Here is a 22,524-nt window from a genome sequence, read left to right as displayed (position 1 = left end):
TTTTTACAAACACGAGTTAAATGGAAACGCACCCTAGGAGGCAATTGTCGCATCTATATGAACTTCTAAATGTCAACAAAAAAGAAATAAAATTACTGGACAACTTAAAGGAAACATAGCTAATGTGAGAGGGCTGGCCGTTACACTAACACTTAAAGGACAGATTAAAAAAAGGTATCACATTTTTTGAACTGCAGTAAGTTAAAACAAAACTGACAGCTAAAAACAGATGCCTCTCACCCTAGTTAAGACATTCAACTCTCACAAACATTCTGGCACACCTATTTAACATGGCAGTAGCCTAAAGATTCAGACCTTACGGTCACTGTAATTTCATCTTCCCTGTAAAGTCTTAATGGCAGGCTGCCATGATCAGGATGCCATGTAGTCAGCGGGAGATATGGCTCAGAAAACATAACTCAATCCAGGGATGGGAGAGGGCACTGTACACCTAATTATCCCATTATCCAAAATAATACATAGAGAAGATTGAAATAATGCTAGTCTTTAATTAAACTGCCGTTTTCATCAGCATGCTAGCTAATGTTAAAGCAACCCATTGGATTCAACAACACTTCCAGTAGTTACTCACCCCAACACTAGGCATCACATTTTTATGGAATCCAATGTGCAAAACACACCTATTTTTTACATTGCAGGTGACCCAATTACTGAGCTGAAACACCTGTGTCAATTAACCAATTCCATCAACTGGACTAATAGAAATAATGTAACACTTAATAATGAACACATGACTGCAATTGGTTGAAAATGATGGGAAATACAGTATCTAGAAACTGGAATATTTGGTAAATGATTAAATAAAATAAGGAAATATGAACACAACTTGCTCTATAAATACTTAGAATAAATACACTTTAAAATTAATTTCTTTCGAGAAGGCCACTCCTTCACACGCACATACTGTCCACAGATTCAAACACATGCTATACTGCAAATAAACACAACAGAAGACACAGAGACCTTGAAATGGTCATAATTTGTTTTCCAGACATCATCAGTGAATCATATAGTGGCACACATATCTAGCACACACAGATCTGGGACCAGGCTAACACATAGCCAGTATGACACTGGTTAATTTGACCTATTCCCTACATAGTGCACTAGTTTTAACCAGAGCCCTATGGGCCCTGGTCAAAAGTAGTGCACTCTATATGGAAAAGGGTGCCATTTGGGACTCAAACTCAATGCTGTTGTTTATCTCAGGGCACAGAGCAGCCAAAGGGTGAAGTCTCTTCCCAGCATATAACCCTTGGTTCCTCTGTAATCAGCACATCGCTGGGTGTGTCCACATTTCTCCCACCACTAATTTCATTTCTCAGGCCACAAAGGGCTAGGCTAAACCTCAGCGTGGAGGAAACTCCACTTGGCTGCGCTCTGCCCGAGATGACAGAGATTGATAGAAACTGTTTCAAAGGGAAATTGCACATGATTTTCACGTAAGAGCAGTTATGTGGCTGGTGTTTGAAGTTGTTGCATATGGATGGAACACAAACACTGAAAAATTAGTAGAATTTAACAGTCTTCCCAATCCCAACCAGGTCATTATTGATTTTTTTGTTGACTAACCGGCTAAATAAAGGTTAAAGGCCCAACTCAGAGGAAGTTGCCACACCTATTTTGAGTAATTCCTGTCCTAGAGCATTTAGGTTCCACCTCAAAGACTGACGCAGGCTGCTAATACATATTTGGCAATTGGAGGTGGGAACATTGTGGTGATTTCCACATGTAGCAAGGACATATCAGCAAATAGGGTACTGACTGACAGCTGTCAGTGTAACTAGCTAGCATGCTAAACTTAGCTAGCCAATGAAAGTTGTGAGTACCACTTCAGTTAAAACCTGTTAAGGATAGGGGGCAGTATTTTCACGTTCGGATGAAAAACGTGCCCAAATTAAACTGCCTGCTTCTCAGACTCAGAAGGTAAGATATGCATATTATTAGTAGATTTGGATACAAAACACTCCGAAGTTTCTAAAACTGTTTGAATGATGTCTGTGAGTATAACAGAACTCATATGGCAGGCAAAAACCTGAGAAGAATCCAACCAGGAAGTGGGAAATCTGAGAATTGTAGTTTTTCTTTTGAATCCTTATCAAAACTACAATGTCTGTGGGGTCATGTTGCACTTCCTAAGGCTTCCATTGGCTGTCAACAGCCTTTAGAAACTTGTTTCATCCGTCTCCTGTTACTGGGTAGAGAATAGGAGCTCAGTCTATCAGTGGACTGCCTGAGGACAAAGGACTTGGTTATGCACGAGCACGAAAGCGCACCGTTCCTTCTTTTTCTTCTGGAATGAATACGCTATTGTCCGGTTGGAATATTATCAACGTTTTATGTTAAAAAGACCCTAAGGATTGATTGTAAACAACGTTTGACATGTTTCTACGAATGGTAATGGAACATTTTGACTTTTAGTGTCTGGATTTACGCTCGCGCATTATGCCTTTGGATAGTGATCTGAACGCGTGAACAAAAGGAGGTATTTGGACATAAATATGGAGTATTTCGAACAAAAAGAACGTTTCTTGTGGAAGTAGGAATCCTGGGAGTGCATTCCGATGAAGATCAGCAAAGGTAAGTGAATATTTATAATACTAATTCTGAGTTTAGTTGACTCCAGACCTTTGCTGGTATCTGTATAGCTTGCTTTGATGGTTGAGCTCTGTACTCAGGATATTGAAAAATGTGCTTTCGCTGTAAAGATGTTTCAAAATCTAACACAGCGGTTGCATTAAGGAGAAGTGTACCTATAATTCTTTCAATAGCTGTTGTAAAGTTTATCAACGTTTATGATGAGTATTTTTGTAAATTGATGTGCTTATTCACCGGAAGTTTTGGGTGGCAATACATTTTCTGAACATCACGCACCAATGTAAAATGGTGTTTTTGGATATAAATATGAACTTTATCTAACAAAACATACATGTATTGTCTAACATTGTGTCCTGGGAGTGTCATCTGATGAAGATCGTCAAAGGTTAGTGATTAATTTTAGCTGCATTTCTGTTTTTTGTGATGCCTCTCCTTGTTTGGAAAATGGCTGTGTGGTTTTTCTTGTGAAGTTGATGTCCTAACATAATCTAATGTTTTGCTTTCGCCGTAAAGCCTTTTTGAAATCGGACAATGTGGTTGGATAAACGTGAAGATTATCTGTAAAAGGGTCTTATAATAGTTGATTGTTTGAGAAAATTGAATTATGAGATTTTGTATTTGTATTGATTTGTTTTGTATTTCACGCCCTGCTATTACATTGGCTGTTGGCGAGGGGTTCCGCTGGGGTTCCGCTAGCGGAACTCCTGTCCATAACAGGTTTTTTAACCTGTTATGGCTAGGGGGCAGTATTTTCACAGCTGGATAAAAAATGTACCCGATTTAATCTGGTTACCACTCCTACCCAGTAACTAGAATATGCATATACTTATTACATATGGATAGAAAACACCCTAACGTTTCTAAAACTGTTTGAATGGTGTATGTGAGTATAACAGAACTCATATGGCAGGCCAAAATCTGAGAAGGTTTCATTCAGGAAGTGGCCTGTCTGACAAGGTGTCGTTCTTCTTGTCTCTGTTTATTGAAGAGTGAGGATCTTAGCTGTCCCGTGACACTTCCTACGGCTGCAATAGGGTCTCAGAAGGCGGTAAAAAGCTGAATCGTGGCTTTGCAGGCTCTGGCTGAAAAAAAGTAGCGCGTTTGGGTAGTGGCTGGTTACAGTACTGTGAGACTCAGGCTCGTGCCCGCGTCGACCGAAAGCTTTGTTTACTTTCCTCTGTTTAGCTAAATGGACATTCCCGGTCGGAATATTATCGCTTTTTTACGAGAAAAATGGCATAAAAATTGATTTTAAACAGCGGTTGACATGCTTCGAAGTACAGTAATGGAATATTTAGATTTTTTTTGTCACGAATTGCGCCATGCGCACGACCCTTATTTACCCTTTCAGATAGTGTCTGGAACGCACGAACAAAACGCCGCAATTTGGATATAACGATGGATTATTTTGGACCAAACCAACATTTGTTATTGAAGTAGCAGTCCTGGGAGTGCATTCTGACGAAGACAACAAAAGGTAATCAAACTTTTATAATAGTAAATCTGATTTTGGTGAAGGCTAAACCTGCCGGGTGTCTAAATAGCTAGCCCGTGATGCCTGGGCTATGTACTTAGAATATTGCAAAATGTGCTTTCACCAAAAAGCTATTTTAAAATCGGACATATCGAGTGCATAGAGGAGTTCTGTATCTATAATTCTTAAAATAATTGTTATGCTTTTTGTGAACGTTTATCGTGAGTAATTTAGTAAAATGTTAGCGAATTCCCCGGAAGTTTGCGGGGGGTATGCTAGTTCTGAACGTCACATGCTAATGTAAAAAGCTGTTTTTTGATATAAATATGAACTTGATTGAACAAAACATGCATCTATTGTATAACATAATGCTCCTAGGGTGTGTCATCTGATGAAGATCATCAAAGGTTAGTGCTGCATTTAGCTGTCTTCTGGGTTTTTGTGACATTATATGCTAGCTTGAAAAATGGGTGTCTGATTATTTCTGGCTTGGTACTCTGCTGACATCAATCTAATGTTTTGCTTTCGCTGTAAAGCCTTTTTGAAATCGGACAGTGTGGTTAGATAAAGGAGAGTCTTGTCTTTAAAATGCTGTGAAATAGTCATATGTTTGAAAAATTGAAGTTTTTGTATTTTTGAGGAATTTGTAATTCGCGCCACGCCTATCATTGGATATTGGAGCAGGTGTTCCGCTAGCGGAACGTCTAGATGTAACAGGTTTAAGACAGGCATGTAAATCAGGTGAAAATAATTTCAGAAAAGACTACCAGCCTACCCATCAAAAAATGAGTCTGAGCTGAACCATGCACATACAAGCTATTGACATGTTGAGGGTTGACGTTTGTTTGACTCTTGCCGTTTGATAATTCCAGTGAAACTGTGTCAGGATTCCAGACGTCATTCATAGTTGGACATGCACATGATCAAATAGCTATATTCTTTGTTCTCTCTTTTATCATTTCAGCAAGCTAGCTAGCTATACACTGAGCGTACAAAACATTAGGAACACCTGCTTTTTCCATGACAGACTGACCAGGTGAAAGTTATGATCCCTTATTGATGTCACTTGTTAAATCCACTTCAAAGAGTGTAGATGAAGCGGAGGAGACCGGTTAAAGAAGGCCTTTTAAGCCTTGAGACAATTGAGACATGGATTGTAGATGTGTGCCAATTAGAGGGTGAATGGGCAAGACAAAGATTTAAGTGCCTTTGAACGGGGTATGGTAGTAGGTGCTGGGCACAGCGGTTTGACTGTGTCAAGAACTGCAACGCTGCTGGGGTTTTCATGCTCAACAGTTTCCCATGTGTATCAAGACTGGTCCACCACCCAAAGGACATCCAGGCAACTTGACAACTGTGGGAAGCATTGGAGTCAACATGGGCAAGCCTCCCTGTGGACACTTTCGACACCCTTGTAGAGAGGATGCCCTGACGAATCGAGGCTCTTCTGAGCACAAAAGGGGGTGCAAATCAATATTGGGAAGGTGTTCCTAATATTTTGGACATTCAGTGTATAGCCATGCATTATCTAAATTGCGGCCGCAAATTCTCCATAGAAATAGACAGATTATAAGCTCCGTTAATATCGATAACATAACTATTGAATCAATGGAAGAGTTCATTTTGTATGGCCCGGTGCCCCCGGTGCCCCGGGATCCTCATAAGGATCAATGGAATCGTCGAAAATGAGCAAACCCGGCACACTCAGAGCACTGGGCCATGCGAAACACATTTGCCTAAAATGGGGGTAGCGGGGTTGTAAAATGCAATCGTGTCACGCAATTTTACCATTTATGAAATTGTCATATTCTTTATTTTTTTCATATTCGTGAGAGTCTCATCTTTCCATAGAAGGGTCATAATAGTTTGTAAGCTAAACCGTTCAGACAACAGAAGTTTTCGGGATGTCTCATGGTCTGACACACACTACTCTAGCTCTGCCACCTTTCAGCACAGATTAATGTCTCTCTGATGCGGAAACTGATATCTCTAGATTAAACTGGCAAATTTGGATGGGGATGTTTTTATTATTCTAATTAGATTTCTGAGGGGGCGCGGACATCGACTCTAGGGGATTAAATAAAAACATTACATAGCCATACTATATGACATGTCATAATAACGTGCCATATACCTTAACAAACTATACTGCCATCATCATAAAATGGAACTTTGCTTAAAATTAGATTGTCTGTTATACTCATTTTAATTATATGGGGTAATGCTATTTTAACGTTACTGTACCGTCTGCAACAGCACAGCGCTGGGTGTCCCATTCCAGTCTCTGTGTCCATCTCGCTGCCCTCCTCACTAGGGGGGAAATCCTTCTGCTCTCTCAGGAATCTCCGCAGGTCTGTCATGGGGAAACCATTCTTCTGGTAGTTCTGTCGGTAGGGTAGAATAAAAGTACTATGAGACAACTGAATTCACATGGGGGGAATTCTGACCCGAATTAAGCACGCATAAATGGAAAGAGCCTTCAGAAGGTATTCACACCCCTTGACTTTTTCTACATTTTGTTTTGTTACAGCCTGAATTTAAAATTGATTCAATTCAGATTTTTTTTTATCACTGGCTTACACACAATACCCCATAATGTCAAAGTGGAATTCTCTTTTTTTTAATGTTTACAAGTTAATTAAAAATGAAAAGCTGAAATGTCTTGAATCAATAAGTATTCAACCCATTTGTTATGGCAAGGTAATCAAGTCACATAATAAGTTGCATGGACTCACTGTGTGCAATAATAGTGTTTAACATTATTTTTTAATGACTACCTTACTTCTGTACCCCACACATACAATTATCTGTATAGTCTCTCAGTCGAGCAGTGCATTTCGAACAGATTCAACCACAAAGACCAGAGAGGTTTTCCAATGCTTCACAAATAAGGGCACCTATTGGTAGATGGGTAAAAAAAGCTGACTTGAAATATCCCTTTGAGCATGGTGAAGTTACCAATTACACTTAGGATGGTGCATCAACACACCCAGCCACACAAAGAGAGGCATCCATCCTAACTCAGTTTCCGGAGAAGGAGGAAACCGCTCAGGGATTTCACCATGAGGCCAGTGGTGACTTTAAAACATTAAATAGAGTTTAATGGCTGTGATAGGAGAAAACTGAGGATGGATCAACAACATTGTAGCTACTCCACAATACTAAATAAATTGACAGTGAAAATGATTCTAAAACATGCATCCTGTTTGCAACAAGGCACTAAAGTAAAACTGCCAAAAAATTGCCCCAAAAAATGTACTTCATAACCAACATACAAATTCTTATGTTTGGGGCAAATCCAAAACAGCACATTACTGAGTAGTACTCTCCATATTTCCAAGCATAGTGGTGGCTGCATCATGTTATAGGTATGGTTGTCATTGTTAATGACTGTAGTTTTTCAGGATAAAAAATAAATGGAATGGAGCTAAGCACAAGCAAAATCCTAGAGGGAATCCTGGTTCAGTCTGCTTTCCACCAGACAGTGGGAGATTAATTCACCTTTCAGCAGGACAATAACCCAAAACACAAGGCCAAATATACACTGGAGTTGCTTACCAAGACAACATTGAATTTTCCCAAGTGGCCTAGTTACAGTTTTGACTTAAATTGGCTTGAAAATCTAAATTAAGCCATGAAAATGGCTGTCTACCAATGATCAAAACCAACTTGGCAGAGCTTGAAGGATTTAAAAAAGAATAATGTGCAAATATTGTACAATCCAGGTGTGCAAAGCTCTTAGAGACTTAACCAGAAAGACTCACAGCTGTAATTACTGCCAAAGGTGATTCTATCATGTATTGACTCAGGCGGTTGAATACTTATCTAATCAAGATATAGTATATTACCGTAATTTCCGGACTATTGAGTGCACCTGAATATAAGCCGCACCCACTGAATTTAAAAAATATATATTACTTTGAGCATAAATAAGCCGCACATGTCTATAAGCCGCAGGTGCCTACCGGTACATTGAAACAAATGAACTTTACACAGGCTTTAACGAAACACGGCTTGTAACAAAAATATATAATTAGCAGTAAGCTTTAGTTGTCTTTTTGCACTGAGTCAATTCCTAACGCTGCTGTTTCCAACGTCTTATCATCGACTCATTAAGACCAAGCTCCCGTGCAGCAGCTCTATTTCCTTTTCCAACAGCCAGATCAATCGCCTTCAACTTGAAAGCTGCATCATATGCATTTCTCCGTGTCTTTGCCATGATGAGGGTGACAAAATGACTACCGTAATCAGAATGATGGGAAGTTTGAGAGCGCTCAATTTAATCTAAACAAAAAAGTTGTTTGACCTTAACCCGTTCGGCAATTTCATTGGTCTAATGAAAGCGTCATGCCGCCAAAAAACTGAGCACGTCACAGAATGTGTTTTTTTGGAGAAAAAAACATTTAAAGCGGGAAAAATCCATATATTAGCTTTGTTTAAGCCGCGAGGTTCAAAGCGTGGGAAAAAAGTTGCGGCTTATAGTCCAGAAATTACGGTAGTGTTCTCTTTTTTAGTTTATTTTTTACAAATGTTCAAATTTTTTCTTCCACTTTGACATTAGAGTATTTTTTGTAGATCGTTGAGAAAAATGACAATTAAATCCATTTTAATCCCACTTTGTAACACAAAATGTGGAAAAAGTCAAGAGGTGTGAATACTTTCTGAAGGCACCAATTACTCTTAATAAACGTTTCTGTTTACGTGTATTCTGACCTTGAACTTAAAGCAAGCATGCTGTTCACCCTCTATTCGTTCGGGGTGAAAATCAAAGAAATGAAGGTGTTGCGTAGGTGTGTCTACAGATACGTTGTATTCTGACCTTGACTTAATTCCCTCACAATTCGACCACCTTCATGCACAATGAAACGATACGATCGAGCAACCTGTGGTTCCAAGTGGAACTACATCTACTTTATTTTTCCCGATAGAAATAACACTGCAATTTACAACTCAATAAGAGCTACATAAATAAAAAGAACAATTGTTTAGATCTATTTTACATTATGATTGCCAGAGACAAATGTAAAACCAGTCATATGGCAGCAAACTGAAGCCTATCAACATATCACCAAGTTTATGAAATGCTGGCCCTGAAATTTGGAGACCCAAACTATAGGCTTCTGTAGCCTATGTGCTAATGACAGTATAGCCCCAAACCTACTGAGTTGATTTATGATTGCTAGAATCTTTCAATTATACGCCCAGACTTTTCACTGCATTTAGAAAAATTGGTGTCGATATTAAGAAGGTGTTCCTAATTTTTCATACACAGTGTACGTAGCAGTTTAAATCTGGATGCTGGCGCACGGTTCACGACGACTGGACCGTTGTCACAGTTCCATGATTAGTGAGGATTATTAGGGTAGATTTATAGGACTACTGTTCAACCCATATTCTACACTTCTCACCTTCCAATATTTCAATGATATGGCAACTTTCAGGATGAATCAAACCACCATTTTTGATTCATCAATATATTTTTTACGTAAATGTTCTCCAGATCCTTTTATTTTTTTCAGAAATACTTTCCTAACCCTAAATAATATACAAGATCAGAGTATTTTTAAATCTACCAATTACTGCTGAAAAGGAGACAAATATGTGTGTATTTACATGGCTATGTTTCATTGATCCCTAATATTCTGAATCATTCTCTTCATATATTCTAGTGAGTCTCGACAAAATTAGAATTAAAAGGTATACCAAATTTAAAGTGGTGGCTTTGGATGAATGTACGGAAACACCTATTGAATGAAAACTCCATGAGAAAATCAGTTGGCCAGCAAGTGGGAGGTTTTTCAGCTGTTTAATAAAATGTGTCCTTCGCAGGCGAGGGAAACACGCCTGCAAAGCTCGTTATGCATATGCATATGGTAAGTCTGAATACCAACTACTGAAAAGTTCATAGGAAAGGCTTGCATAGGAAAGGCATACATTTACTAAGTCTGAATTGGGCCCATAGAAAAAACATTAAAGGATGAATAACAAATAATGCCATACTGGACAAAATCTCTAAGTCCAATTCCGATTCCAATTCCATTGCTCATTAACACATGAAAGGCTCCTCAGTTGATTAATCTTTCAACGTATATTGTTGTTTCTCTCATCACACATAATGTATAATATTTGTTCATGTACTATATTGTTTTGAAGGGGCACTGATGGCTAAATTCAATATCTTTGAATTAATTATGTGTAATAATGTGCCTGGGCCCCCTCATTTTCACTAGACATTAAAACATATCTGATATGGACCGTTTACACATGTAACCCTCCTCAAATCTCAATTAGCTGTTTTTGGACAATAGTATTGGATTTGGGGTGGTATGGTCTGGGATATAGACCTGATACCTGGGTCTGTGGGTCATGATCATCAGGCCACACCTTAGAAAAATGTTTGAATGTTTTGCAATGTATAACAAAGTGAGCATTCCTAATTGGGCAAGTTCAGATAGTACCTCCCCATTTCACTCCATTTCAGATAATTTTCTTACGTTTTGTGCCAACTGAACACCAACCAGCAAAGGTATGAGTGAGTACCTTGATGGTGTCGTAGGCGTCTGTGATGAGGGCGATGAAGAGCGAGAGCACCATATAGATGAAGAGGGAGATGAAGGAGTAGAGGTAGACGCGGCTGAACAGCCACACCAGGCTGTTTTTGTCCTTCAGCTGTGCAAAGGTGGTGTACATGTCGTCACCGTTGACCAGCGAGAACAGGCTCTCGGCCACCCGACTCAGGCCCTCAAACTGAGATGGAATGAGAAAAAGAGAAGGGTGAAGGGGGAGGAGAAAGAAAGCAAGAGATAAGAGAGGGAACCGGACCGAGTATAGAGTGAGAGAGGGGAGAGAGACAGGCATAGACAATGAGCAAAAACCAAGTCATGAGGTCAAAGGAATTGTGCGTAGAGCTCCGGAGACAGGATTGTGTCGAGGCTCAGATCTAGGGAAGGGTACCAAAACATTTCTGCAGCATTGAAGGTCCCCAAGGACACACTGCTGCTATTTTTTCCTGTTTCCGGTCACAACTTGCAGACTTGTTTACGCTGCTGTGCGTTTTGTTGCCGATCTTACTTTGCTACCTGACGGTTTTTTACTTTTTCATTACCGTATATTTTTACTTTTTCCCTCACTCAACTTTTTTCATTCAACTTTTTCACCCCGGAGGTTTTATCTGGACATGGTTCGTCAGGACTTCAAACAGCCGAAGCTAAGTAACATTAACATGATGCCTTCTAATTGCAGTCGTTGTACTTATAATATACAGGAGAACGATCGCCTTACGGCAAGGATAGCTGTGCTGCAAGCCCAGCTTCAGACGCGATCGTTAGGCAAGGGTAATTTCAGTGTAGGAAAGGATGAAACAGCGTCTGTGCCACCAGTAAGTACAGATAGTAACGTTAGTATAAACCCCCTCGCACGGTCCCCGCAGCCGGACATCTTTCTCATGGCTTCTGGAGGGAAACGCTGTAGGAATGCTCAACCGGTGTCGCTTATTCAGCCGACAGAAACTTTCAACCGGTTCTCCCCATTAAGCGAGTCGGAGTCGGAGGCCGAGGCTTCTCTGGTCTCTACTCCTCCCGTTGTGGGGTCTGAGACGCCGACGGCTCCCACCATTAGCTATGACAAATTGAAAACCCTAGTCATTGGCGACTCCATTACCCGCAGTATTAGACTTAAAACTAATCATCCAGCGATCATACACTGTTTACCAGGGGGCAGGGCTACCGACGTTAAGGCTAATCTAAAGACAGTGCTGGCTAAAGCTAAAACTGGCGAGTGTAGAGAGTATAGAGATATTGTTATCCACGTCGGCACCAACGATGTTAGGATGAAACAGTCAGAGGTCACCAAGCGCAACATAGCTTCAGCGTGTAAATCAGCTAGAAAGATGTGTCGGCATCGATTAACCTGTTGGGGCTAGGGGGCAGTATTTTCACGGCTGGATAAAAAAAAGTACCCGATTTAACCTGTTATGGCTAGGGGGCAGTATTTTCACGGCTGGATAAAAAACATACCCGATTTAATCTGGTTACCACTCCTACCCAGTAACTAGAATATGCATATACTTATTACATATGGATAGAAAACACTCCAAAGTTTCTAAAACTGTTTGAATGGTGTCTGTGAGTATAACAGAACTCATTTGGCAGGCAAAAACCTGACAAGGTTTCAGGCAGGAAGTGGCCTGTCTGACAAGGTGTCGTTCTTCTTGTCTCTGTTTATTGAAGAGTGAGGATCTTAGCTGTCCCGTGACACTTCCTACGGCTGCCATAGGGTCTCAGAAGGCGGTAAAAAGCTGAATCGTGGCTTTGCAGGCTCTGGCTGAAACAAAGTAGCGCGTTTGGGTAGTGGCTGGTTACAGTACTGTGAGACTCAGGCTCGTGCCCGCATCGACCGAAAGCTTTGTTTACTTTCCTCAGTTTAGCTAAAAGGAGATTCCTGGTAGGAATATTATCGCTTTTTTATGAGAAAAATGGCATAAAAATTGATTTTAAACAGCGGTTGACATGCTTCGAAGTACGGTAATGGAATATTTAGATTTTTTTTGTCACGAATTGCGCCATGCGTGCGACCCTGATTTACCATTTCAGATAGTGTCTGGGACGCACGAACAAAACGCCGCTATTCGGATATAACGATGGATTATTTTGGACCAAACCAACATTTGTTATTGAAGTAGCAGTCCTGGGAGTGCATTCTGACGAAGACAACAAAAGGTAATCAAACTTTTATAATAGTAAAGCTGATATTGGTGAGTGCTAAACTTGCCGGGTGTCTAAATAGCTAGCCCATGATGCCTGGGCTATGTACTTAGAATATTGCAAAATGTGCTTTCACCAAAAAGCTATTTTAAAATCGGACATATCGAGTGCATAGAGGAGGTCTGTATCTATAATTCTTAAAATAATTGTTATGCTTTTTGTGAACGTTTATCGTGAGTAATTTAGTAAAATGTTAGCGAATTCCCCGGAAGTTTGCGGGGGGTATGCTAGTTCTGAACGTCACATGCTAATGTAAAAAGCTGGTTTTTGATATAAATATGAACTTGATTGAACAAAACATGCATGTATTGTATAACATAATGTCCTAGGGTTGTCATCTGATGAAGATCATCAAAGGTTAGTGTTGCATTTAGCTGTCTTCTAGGTTTTTGTGACATTATATACTAGCTTGAAAAATGGGTGTCTGATTATTTCTGGCTTGGTACTCTGCTGACATAATCTAATGTTTTGCTTTCGTTGTAAAGCCTTTTTGAAATCGGACAGTGTGGTTAGATAAAGGAGAGTCTTATCTTTAAAATGCTGTGAAATAGTCATATGTTTGAAAAATGGAAGTTTTTGTATTTTAGAGGAGTTTGTATTTCGCGCCACGCCCATCATTGGATAATGGAGCAGGTGTTCCGCTAGCGGAACGTCTAGATGTAAGAGGTTAATCTGGTTACTAATCCTACCCAGTAACTAGAATATGCATATACTTATTATATATGGATAGAAAACACCCTAAAGTTTCTAAAACTGTTTGAATGGTGTCTGTGAGTATAACAGAACTCATTTGGCAGGCAAAACCCTGAGACATTTTCTGACAGGAAGTGGATACCTGATGTGTTGAATTACCTTTAAGCCTATGCCATTGAAACACACAGGGGTTGATTAATGTTTTGGCACTTCCTATTGCTTCCACTAGATGTCACCAGCCTTTACAAAGTGTTTTGAGTCTTTTACTGTGAGATCTGACCGAACAAGAGCCATGGAACGGTGATGGCCGATTAGACTCTGGCGCGCGAGTTCATGTTGGGTACCCTCGTTCCAATACGTTATAAAAGAGAATGCATTCGTCCACCTTGAATATTATTCATGTTCTGGTTAAAAAAGGCACTAATGATTTATGCTATACAACGTTTGACATGTTTGAACGAACGTAAATATATTTTTTCCCCTCGTTCATGACGAGAAGTCCGGCTGGCTTAGATCATGTGCTAACAACACGGAGCTTTTTGGATATAAATGATGAGCTTTTTTGAACAAAACTACATTCGTTATGGACCTGGGATTCCTGGAAGTGACATCTGATGAAGAGAATCAAAGGTAATGGATTATTTACATAGTATTTTCGATTTTAGATCTCTCCAACATGGCCGTTTGTCTGTATAGCAAAGCATATTTTTCTGGGCGCAGTGCTCAGATTATTGCAAAGTGTGATTTCCCAGTAAGGTTATTTTTAAATCTGGCAAGTTGATTGCGTTCAAGAGATGTAAATCTATAATTCTTTAAATGACAATATAATATTTTACCAATGTTTTCTAATTTTAATTATTTAATTTGTGGTGCTGACTTGACTGCCGGTTATTGGAGGGAAACGATTTCCTCAACATCAATGCCATAGTAAAACGCTGTTTTTGGATATAAATATGAACTTGATAGAACTAAAAATGCATGCATTGTCTAACATAATGTCCTAGGAGTGTCATCTGATGGAGATTGTAAAAGGTTAGTGCATCATTTTAGCTGGTTTTATGGTTTTGGTGACCCTGTCTTTGAATTGACAAAACATTACACACAGCTATTGTCAATGTACTCTCCTAACATAATCTAACTTTATGCTTTCGCCGTAAAACCTTTTTGAAATCGGACAACGTGGTTAGATTAACCTGTTAGGGCTAGGGGGCAGCATTGACACGGCTGGATAAAAAACATACCCGATTTAATCTGGTTACCACTCCTACTCAGTAACTAGAATATGCATATACTTATTACATATGGATAGAAAACACCCTAAATTTTCTAAAACTGTTTGAATGGTGTCTGTGAGTATAACAGAACTCAAATGGCAGGTCAAAACCTGAGAGATTCCTTTACAGGAAGTGGCCTGTCTGACCATTTCTGGAACTTCTTTGCCATCTCTATCATTTACTAAGGATCTCTGCTCTAACGTGACACTTCCCACGTCGTCCATAGGCTCTCAGAGCCCGGGAAAAAAGAGAATGTCGTCATTCCAGCCCCAGGCTGAAACACATTATCGCCTTTCTCAAGTGGCCCATCAAGAGACACTAGCTTATGCGCGTGACCCCGACCGCCCCCGCCTTTGGGATTTTTTCCTCTGTTTGCCGAAAAGGAGATTCCCTGTCGGAATATTATCGCTTTTCTACGAGAAAAATGACGTAAAAATTGATTTTAAACAGCGGTTGACATGCTTCGACGTACGGCAATGGAATACTTTGAATTTTATTGTCAGGAATTGCGCCAAGCGCGCGACACTTCTTTACTATTTCGGATAGTGTCTGGAACTCACGAACAAAACGCCGCTATTCGGATATAACGATGGATTATTTTGGACCAAACCAACATTTGTTATTGAAGTAGACGTCCTGGGTGTGCATTCTGACGAAGACAACAAAAGGTAATGACATTTTTATAATAGTAAATATGATTATGGTGAGTGCTAAACTTGCCGGGTGTCTAAATAGCGAGCCCGTGATGCCTGGGCTATGTACTTAGAATATTGCAAAATGTGCTTTCACCAAAAAGCTATTTTAAAATCGGACATATCGAGTGCATAGAGGAGGTCTGTATCTATAATTCTTAAAATAATTGTTATGCTTTTTGTGAACGTTTATCGTGAGTAATTTAGTAAAATGTTAGCGAATTCCCCGTAAGTTTGCGGGGGGTATGCTAGTTCTGAACGTCACATGCTAATGTAAAAAGCTGGTTTTTGATATAAATATGAACTTGATTGAACAAAACATGCATGTATTGTATAACATAATGTCCTAGGGTTGTCATCTGATGAAGATCATCAAAGGTGAGTGCTGCATTTAGCTGTCTTCTGGGTTTTGGTGACATTATATGCTGGCTTGAAAAATGGGTGTCTGATTATTTCTGGCTTGGTACTCTGCTGACATAATCTAATGTTTTGCTTTCGTTGTAAAGCCTTTTTGAAATCGGACAGTGTGGTTAGATTAACGAGAGTCTTATCTTTAAATGGCTGTAAAATAGTCATATGTTTGAGAAATTGAAGTAATAGGATTTTGAAGATTTTGAAAATCGCGCCACAGGCTGGCAGTGGCTGTTACGTAGGTGGGACGAATTCGTCCCGCCGGTCCCATAGAGGTTAAGGAGATGTTTATCTTTCAAAGGGTGTAAGATAGTTGTATGTTTGAAAAATTTGAATTTTGACATTTATTTGGTTTCAAATTTGCCGCTCTTGAAATGCACCTGCTGTTGATAGGGTGCACCCCGGGTGGCACGCTAGCGTCCCACATAGCCCCAAGAAGTTAATTGTCTCTGGCCCCCTCCCAGTTAGGGGGAGTGATGAGCTCTGCAGCAGAGTCTCACAACTCAATCGCTGGTTGAAAACTGTTTTCTGCCCCTCCCAAAAGATAGAATTTGTAGATAATTGGCCCTCTTTCTGGGACTCACCCACAAACAGGACCAAGCCTGGCCTGTTGAGGAGTGACGGACTCCATCCTAGCTGGAGGGGTGCTCTCATCTTATCTACGAACATAGACAGGGCTCTAACTCCTCTAGCTCCACAATGAAATAGGGTGCAGGCCAGGCAGCAGGCTGTTAGCCAGCCTGCCAGCTTAGTGGAGTCTGCCACTAGCACAGTCAGCGTAGTCAGCTCAGCTTTCCCCATTGAGACCGTGTCTGTGCCTCGATCTAGGTTGGGCAAAATTAAAAATGGCGGTGTTCGCTTTAGCAATCTCACTAGTATAAAGACCTCCTCCATTCCTGCCATTATTGAAAGAGATTGTGATACCTCACATCTCAAAATTGGGTTACTTAATGTTAGATCCCTCACTTCCAAGACAGTTATAGTCAATGAACTAATCACTGATAATAATCTTGATGTGATTGGCCTGACTGAAACATGGCTTAAGCCTGATGAATTTACTGTGTTAAATGAGGCCTCACCCCCTGGTTACACTAGTGACCATACCCCCCGTGCATCCGGCAAAGGCGGAGGTGTTGCTAACATTTACGATAGCAAATTTCAATTTACAAAAAAAAAATAAAATGACGTTTTCGTCTTTTGAGCTTCTAGTCATGAAATCTATGCAGCCTACTCACTCACTTGTTATAGCTACTGTTTACAGGCCTCCTGGGCCATATGCAGTGTTCCTCACTGAGTTCCCTGAATTCCTATCGGATCTTGTAGTCATAGCAGATAATATTCTAATTTTTGGTGACTTTAACATTCACATGGAAAAGTCCACAGACCCACTCCAAAAGGCTTTCGGAGCCATCATCGACTCAGTGGGTTTTGTCCAACATGTCTCTGGACCTACTCACTGCCACAGTCATACTCTGGACCTAGTTTTGTACCATGGAATAAATGTTGTGGATCTTAATGTTTTTCCTCATAATCCTGGACTATCGGACCACCATTTTATTACGTTTGCAATTGCAACAAATAATCTGCTCAGACCCCAACCAAGGAGCATTAAAAGTCGTGCTATAAATTCTCAGACAACCCAAAGATTCCTTGATGCCCTTCCAGACTGCCTCTGCCTACCCAAGGACGTCAGAGGACAAAAATCAGTTAACCACCTAACCGAGGAACTCAATTTAAACTTGCGCAATACCCTAGATGCAGTTGCAGCCCTAAAAATGAAAAACATCTGTCATAAGAAACTAGCTCCCTGGTATACAGAAAATACACGAGCTCTGAAGCAAGCTTCCAGAAAATTGGAACGGAAATGGCGCCACACCAAACTGGAAGTCTTCCGACTAGCTTGGAAAGACAGTACCGTGCAGTATCGAAGAGCCCTCACTGCTGCTCGATCATCCTATTTTTCCAACTTAATTGAGGAAAATAAGAACAATCCGAAATTTCTTTTTGATACTGTCGCAAAGCTAACTAAAAAGCAGCCTTCGCAAATGGAGGATGGCTTTCACTTCAGCAGTAATAAATTTATGAACTTCTTTGAGGAAAAGATCATGATCATTAGAAAGCAAATTACAGACTCCTCTTTAAATCTGGGTATTCCTCCAAAGCTCCATTGTCCTGAGTCTACACAACTCTGCCAGGACCTAGGATCAAGGGAGATACTAAAGTGTTTTAGTACTATATCTCTTGACACAATGATGAAAATAATCATGGCCTCCAAACCCTCAAGCTGCATACTGGACCCTATTCCAACTAAACTACTGAAAGAGCTGCTTCCTGTGCTTGGTCCTCCTATGTTGAACATAATAAACGGCTCTCTATCCACCGGATGTGTACCAAGCTCACTAAAAGTGGCAGTAATAAAGCCTCTCTTGAAAAAGCCGAATCTTGATCCAGAAATTATAAAAAACTTTCGGCCTATATCGAATCTTCCATTCCTCTCAAAAATTTTAGAAAAAGCTGTTGCACAGCAACTCACTGCCTTCCTGAAGACAAACAATGTATACGAAACGCTTCAGTCTGGTTTTAGACCCCATCATAGCACTGAGACTGCACTTGTGAAGGTGGTAAATGACCTTTTAATGACGTCAGACCGAGGCTCTGCATCTGTCCTAGTGCTCCTAGATCTTAGTGCCGCTTTTGATACCATCGATCACCACATTCTTTTGGAGAGATTGGAAACCCAAATTGGTCTACATGGACAAGTTCTGGCCTGGTTTAGATCTTATCTGTCGGAAATATATCAGTTTGTCTCTGTGAATGGTTTGTCCTCTGACAAATCAATTGTAAATTTCGGTGTTCCTCAAGGTTCCGTTTTAGGACCACTATTGTTTTCACTATATATTTTACCTCTTGGGGATGTCATTCGAAAACATAATGTTAAATTTCACTGCTATGTGGACGACACACAGCTGTACATTTCAATGAAACATGGTGAAGCCCCAAAATTGCCCTCGCTAGAAGCCTGTGTTTCAGACATAAAGAAGTGGATGGCTGCAAACTTTCTACTTTTAAACTCGGACAAAACAGAGATGCTTGTTCTAGGTCCCAAGAAACAAAGAGATCTTCTGTTGAATCTGACAATTAATCTGGATGGTTGTACAGTCGTCTCAAATAAAACTGTGAAGGACCTCGGCGTTACTCTGGACCCTGATCTCTCTTTTGAAGAACATATCAAGACTGTTTCAAGGACAGCTTTTTTCCATCTACGTAACATTGCAAAAATCAGAAATTTTCTGTCCAAAAATGACGCAGAAAAATTAATCCATGCTTTTGTTACTTCTAGGCTGGACTACTGCAATGCTCTACTTTCCGGCTACCCGGATAAAGCACTAAATAAACTTCAGTTAGTGCTAAATACGGCTGCTAGAATCCTGACTAGAAACAAAAAAATTGATCATATTACTCCAGTGCTAGCCTCCCTACACTGGCTTCCTGTTAAGGCAAGGGCTGATTTCAAGGTTTTACTGCTAACCTACAAAGCATTACATGGGCTTGCTCCTACCTATCTTTCCGATTTGGTCCTGCCGTACATACCTACACGTACGCTACGGTCACAAGACGCAGGCCTCCTAATTGTCCCTAGAATTTCTAAGCAAACGGCTGGAGGTAGGGCTTTCTCCTATAGAGCTCCATTTTTATGGAATGGTCTGCCTACCAATGTGAGAGACGCAGACTCAGTCTCAACCTTTAAGTCTTTACTGAAGACTTATCTCTTCAGTAGGTCCTATGATTAAGTATAGTCTGGCCCAGGAGTGTGAAGGTGAACGGAAAGGCTGGAGCAACGAACCGCCCTTGCTGTCTCTGCCTTGCCGGTTCCCCTCTTTCCACTGGGATTCTCTGCCTTTAACCCTTTTACAGGGGCTGAGTCACTGGCTTACTGGTGTTCTTCCATGCCGTCCATGGGAGGGGTGCGTCACTTGAGTGGGTTGAGTCACTGAAGTGGTCTTCCTGTCTGGGTTGGCGCCCCCCCTTGGGTTGTGCCATGGCTCCCCAGTGGGTGAGCCTGGCCCCCAAGTGGGTAGGCCTCCCAGGCCCACTCATGGCTGCACCCTTGCCAATTCATGTGAAATCCATAGATTTGGGTCTAATACATTTATTTCAATTGACTGATTTCCTTATAAGAGCTGTAACTCAGTAAAATCGTTGCAATTGTTGCATGTTGGTTCAATCCCGGCTGTGTTGTAGCCGGCCGTGACCAGGAGACCCATGATGCGGTGCACAATTGGCCCAGCATCGTCCGGGTTAGGGGAGGGTTTGGCCGGCCAGGATGTTCTTGTCCCATCGCGCTCTAGCAACTCTTGTGGCGGAACGGACGCATGCACGCTGACACGGTCGCTAGTTGCACAGTGTTTCAACACATTGTTGCGGCTGGCTTTCGGGTTAAGCAAGCAGTGTGTCAAGAAGCAGTGTGGCTTGGCAGGGTCGTGTTTCGGAAGACGCATGGCTCTCGACTTTTGCCTCTCCCGAGTCCGTACGGGAGTTGCAGCGATGGGACAAGACTACGAATTGGATATCATGAAATCGGGGAGAAAAGGGGGTAAAAAAAAATTATTAATAAAAACATACATATATATAAATGTATGGTTCTGTTATGTTTATATTTTTGTTCACTATACTAACTACTGTGTCAATTTACCCCAACCCTAAACCCAATCCCCTGAACCTAACCCTAATCCCAGCAAAGTGTTGCATGTAAATTGCTTTAGATAGTTTGAACATGTGTAGACCAACTATAGGAGACAAGCCAAATAGTGGGGCTGTGTAGTTTGACACAGATTAAAGTTAGCTTGAGGATTCTGCAGTCCACCATGTGAGCTCTTGTTTACTGCAATGTTTCTCGACTTCGGTAAATTATTTTTCTTATAACCCAACGATCTACTAAGACTCTTGTGCCCCTCCTTGCTAGCATTAATGATTAAGGCATTATGGGTGTGCCTCATAATGGTGCAACACTGACTAGACAAGCAACAACAATCAGCAACATGTATACATACTGCCATCTTGTGGTTGTAAATGGATAACAATACATCAAACTGCGCCACTCGGGAGTCCCTATTCTGTAGAATTAAAATGAGTATCGGCATTGCCATTCCCAGTCAGTACCTTTTCATGGTAAGGGCCAAGTACGATCCAGCCACAAAAGGTGTACCCCAGGTAGATCATGCCAGCACAGCAACAGAAGCGGATCACCTTGGGGAAGGCAGTCTTCATGGTCAGGATGAGCACCTGGAACACACATGCATGTGCACAGGCATGTGCACACACACATACACACACACACACTGTAAAACCTGTGTTGAATTAGTGTTTAAGATAGTGTTCCTTTAGTTGATGAATCATTCTTATTGCAACATCCTTGTTTTTAACCACTTTCATTATGTACAGATTATTAAAATGTATTTTCCAATGTATGTTTTATATAAGTCTGAGTTTGCATTTCGCCAAACAGGACTAGTCTATTCCTACTGGATAATTATCTTTGAATACACTAAATAAATATGTCTTTGATCAAACTTACATTGTACTTTTGGAAGTAGCCCAGGTACCTGATCACTCCCACCCACACCATCAGCGTAGAAGTCCCCAGAAAGATGCTGCACACATCATAACTGGTCAGACTCTAGAAGGGAGAGAGGAGTTCATTTTCCTTATGCCCCCCGGCGGGTAAATGGTTAACATGCAAGTCATAAAAATCTGACTCGAAAGTCACTCAGGTTAGAGCAAATATCCTTGGGAGTTTTACAATGTCTTGATTCAACCATCATGTTACAAAGTCCAATCCCAGTGATTCTGTGCCCAGGCAACGGGGAGTTATTATTTCTCAACCTCTCTTCAGAGTTTTTTTTATTTCTCAATTTCTGTATTATCAAATAGTAATTGATTAGGTATAAATGGAAACACCCACTTCTTCCACATGTTCAAAACTAATATGATAGATAATCTTCCTATGATTAGACATCAATCATTTATTGCCGTTATTAAATATGTAACATCTTGCAGTAAGCAGGATAATTCAAATACATTTCCATTTTTGTAAAACATAAGTTTTGTAAAATTAACATGTTCCTATTAAATTTAGGGAAAGAGATGTCTGGTAAATATGTGTCAGCTTAAACTCTTTCAAGGAGTTTGAACATTTGACTTGAGAATTACCTTTGCTTGTATTTCCATCTTCAATATGGATCCTACTATGGCCATAGCATCACTGACGATCACCAAAACATACCAGCCATTTAAAAACTCCTTTTGGTCAGTCTTGCACACCTTGTGATTATAATTCTCACGGAAGAACCTGGAAAATCTCTGGAATAAAGGGGAAAAATTCATGAGGCCAGGAATTGAAAGATCATTGTATACTGTAAACCACACAAATGGTTATAAAAGCCCATCATGAAGTTTACACAAAACTGGCAACATGTCACAAGCAAGTTCATGTAACTTTTTACCGCATTTATAATGAATACTATAGGATGCACATTGTCATGGTGAAATTGTGAGTGACACTTCTGGAGACTCAGACATGTTTTCGGCTGGCGCTAAGG

General features: G+C 40.5%; 1 protein-coding gene across 7 annotated transcripts in view; it reads right to left on the bottom strand.

Moving 5' to 3' along the window:
- The window catches only part of mcoln2 (mucolipin TRP cation channel 2), a 67,933-nt gene that overhangs the window by 16,537 nt on the left and 28,872 nt on the right, over nucleotides 1-22,524 (bottom strand). For 5 of the 7 annotated variants that reach the window (XM_045687261.2, XM_014215625.3, XM_045687260.2 and 2 more), the window contains 5 exons: nucleotides 22,136-22,285; nucleotides 21,501-21,602; nucleotides 21,086-21,208; nucleotides 10,634-10,840; nucleotides 6,338-6,477 (listed from right to left, as the gene is read on the bottom strand). In XM_045687261.2, the coding sequence (XP_045543217.2) occupies nucleotides 6,338-6,477; nucleotides 10,634-10,840; nucleotides 21,086-21,208; nucleotides 21,501-21,602; nucleotides 22,136-22,285 (722 nt within the window). Of the gene's footprint in view, nucleotides 1-6,337; nucleotides 6,478-10,633; nucleotides 10,841-20,055; nucleotides 20,482-21,085; nucleotides 21,209-21,500; nucleotides 21,603-22,135; nucleotides 22,286-22,524 lie in introns of those variants that run through there. The other 2 variants (XM_014215627.3, XM_045687259.2) reach the window with 2 other exon arrangements.

Source organism: Salmo salar, chromosome 10 (genome assembly GCF_965601325.2).
Source record: "Salmo salar chromosome 10, fSalSal1, whole genome shotgun sequence".
NCBI lineage: Eukaryota > Metazoa > Chordata > Actinopteri > Salmoniformes > Salmonidae > Salmo > Salmo salar.
This window is presented reverse-complemented; position numbering and strand designations above follow the sequence as displayed.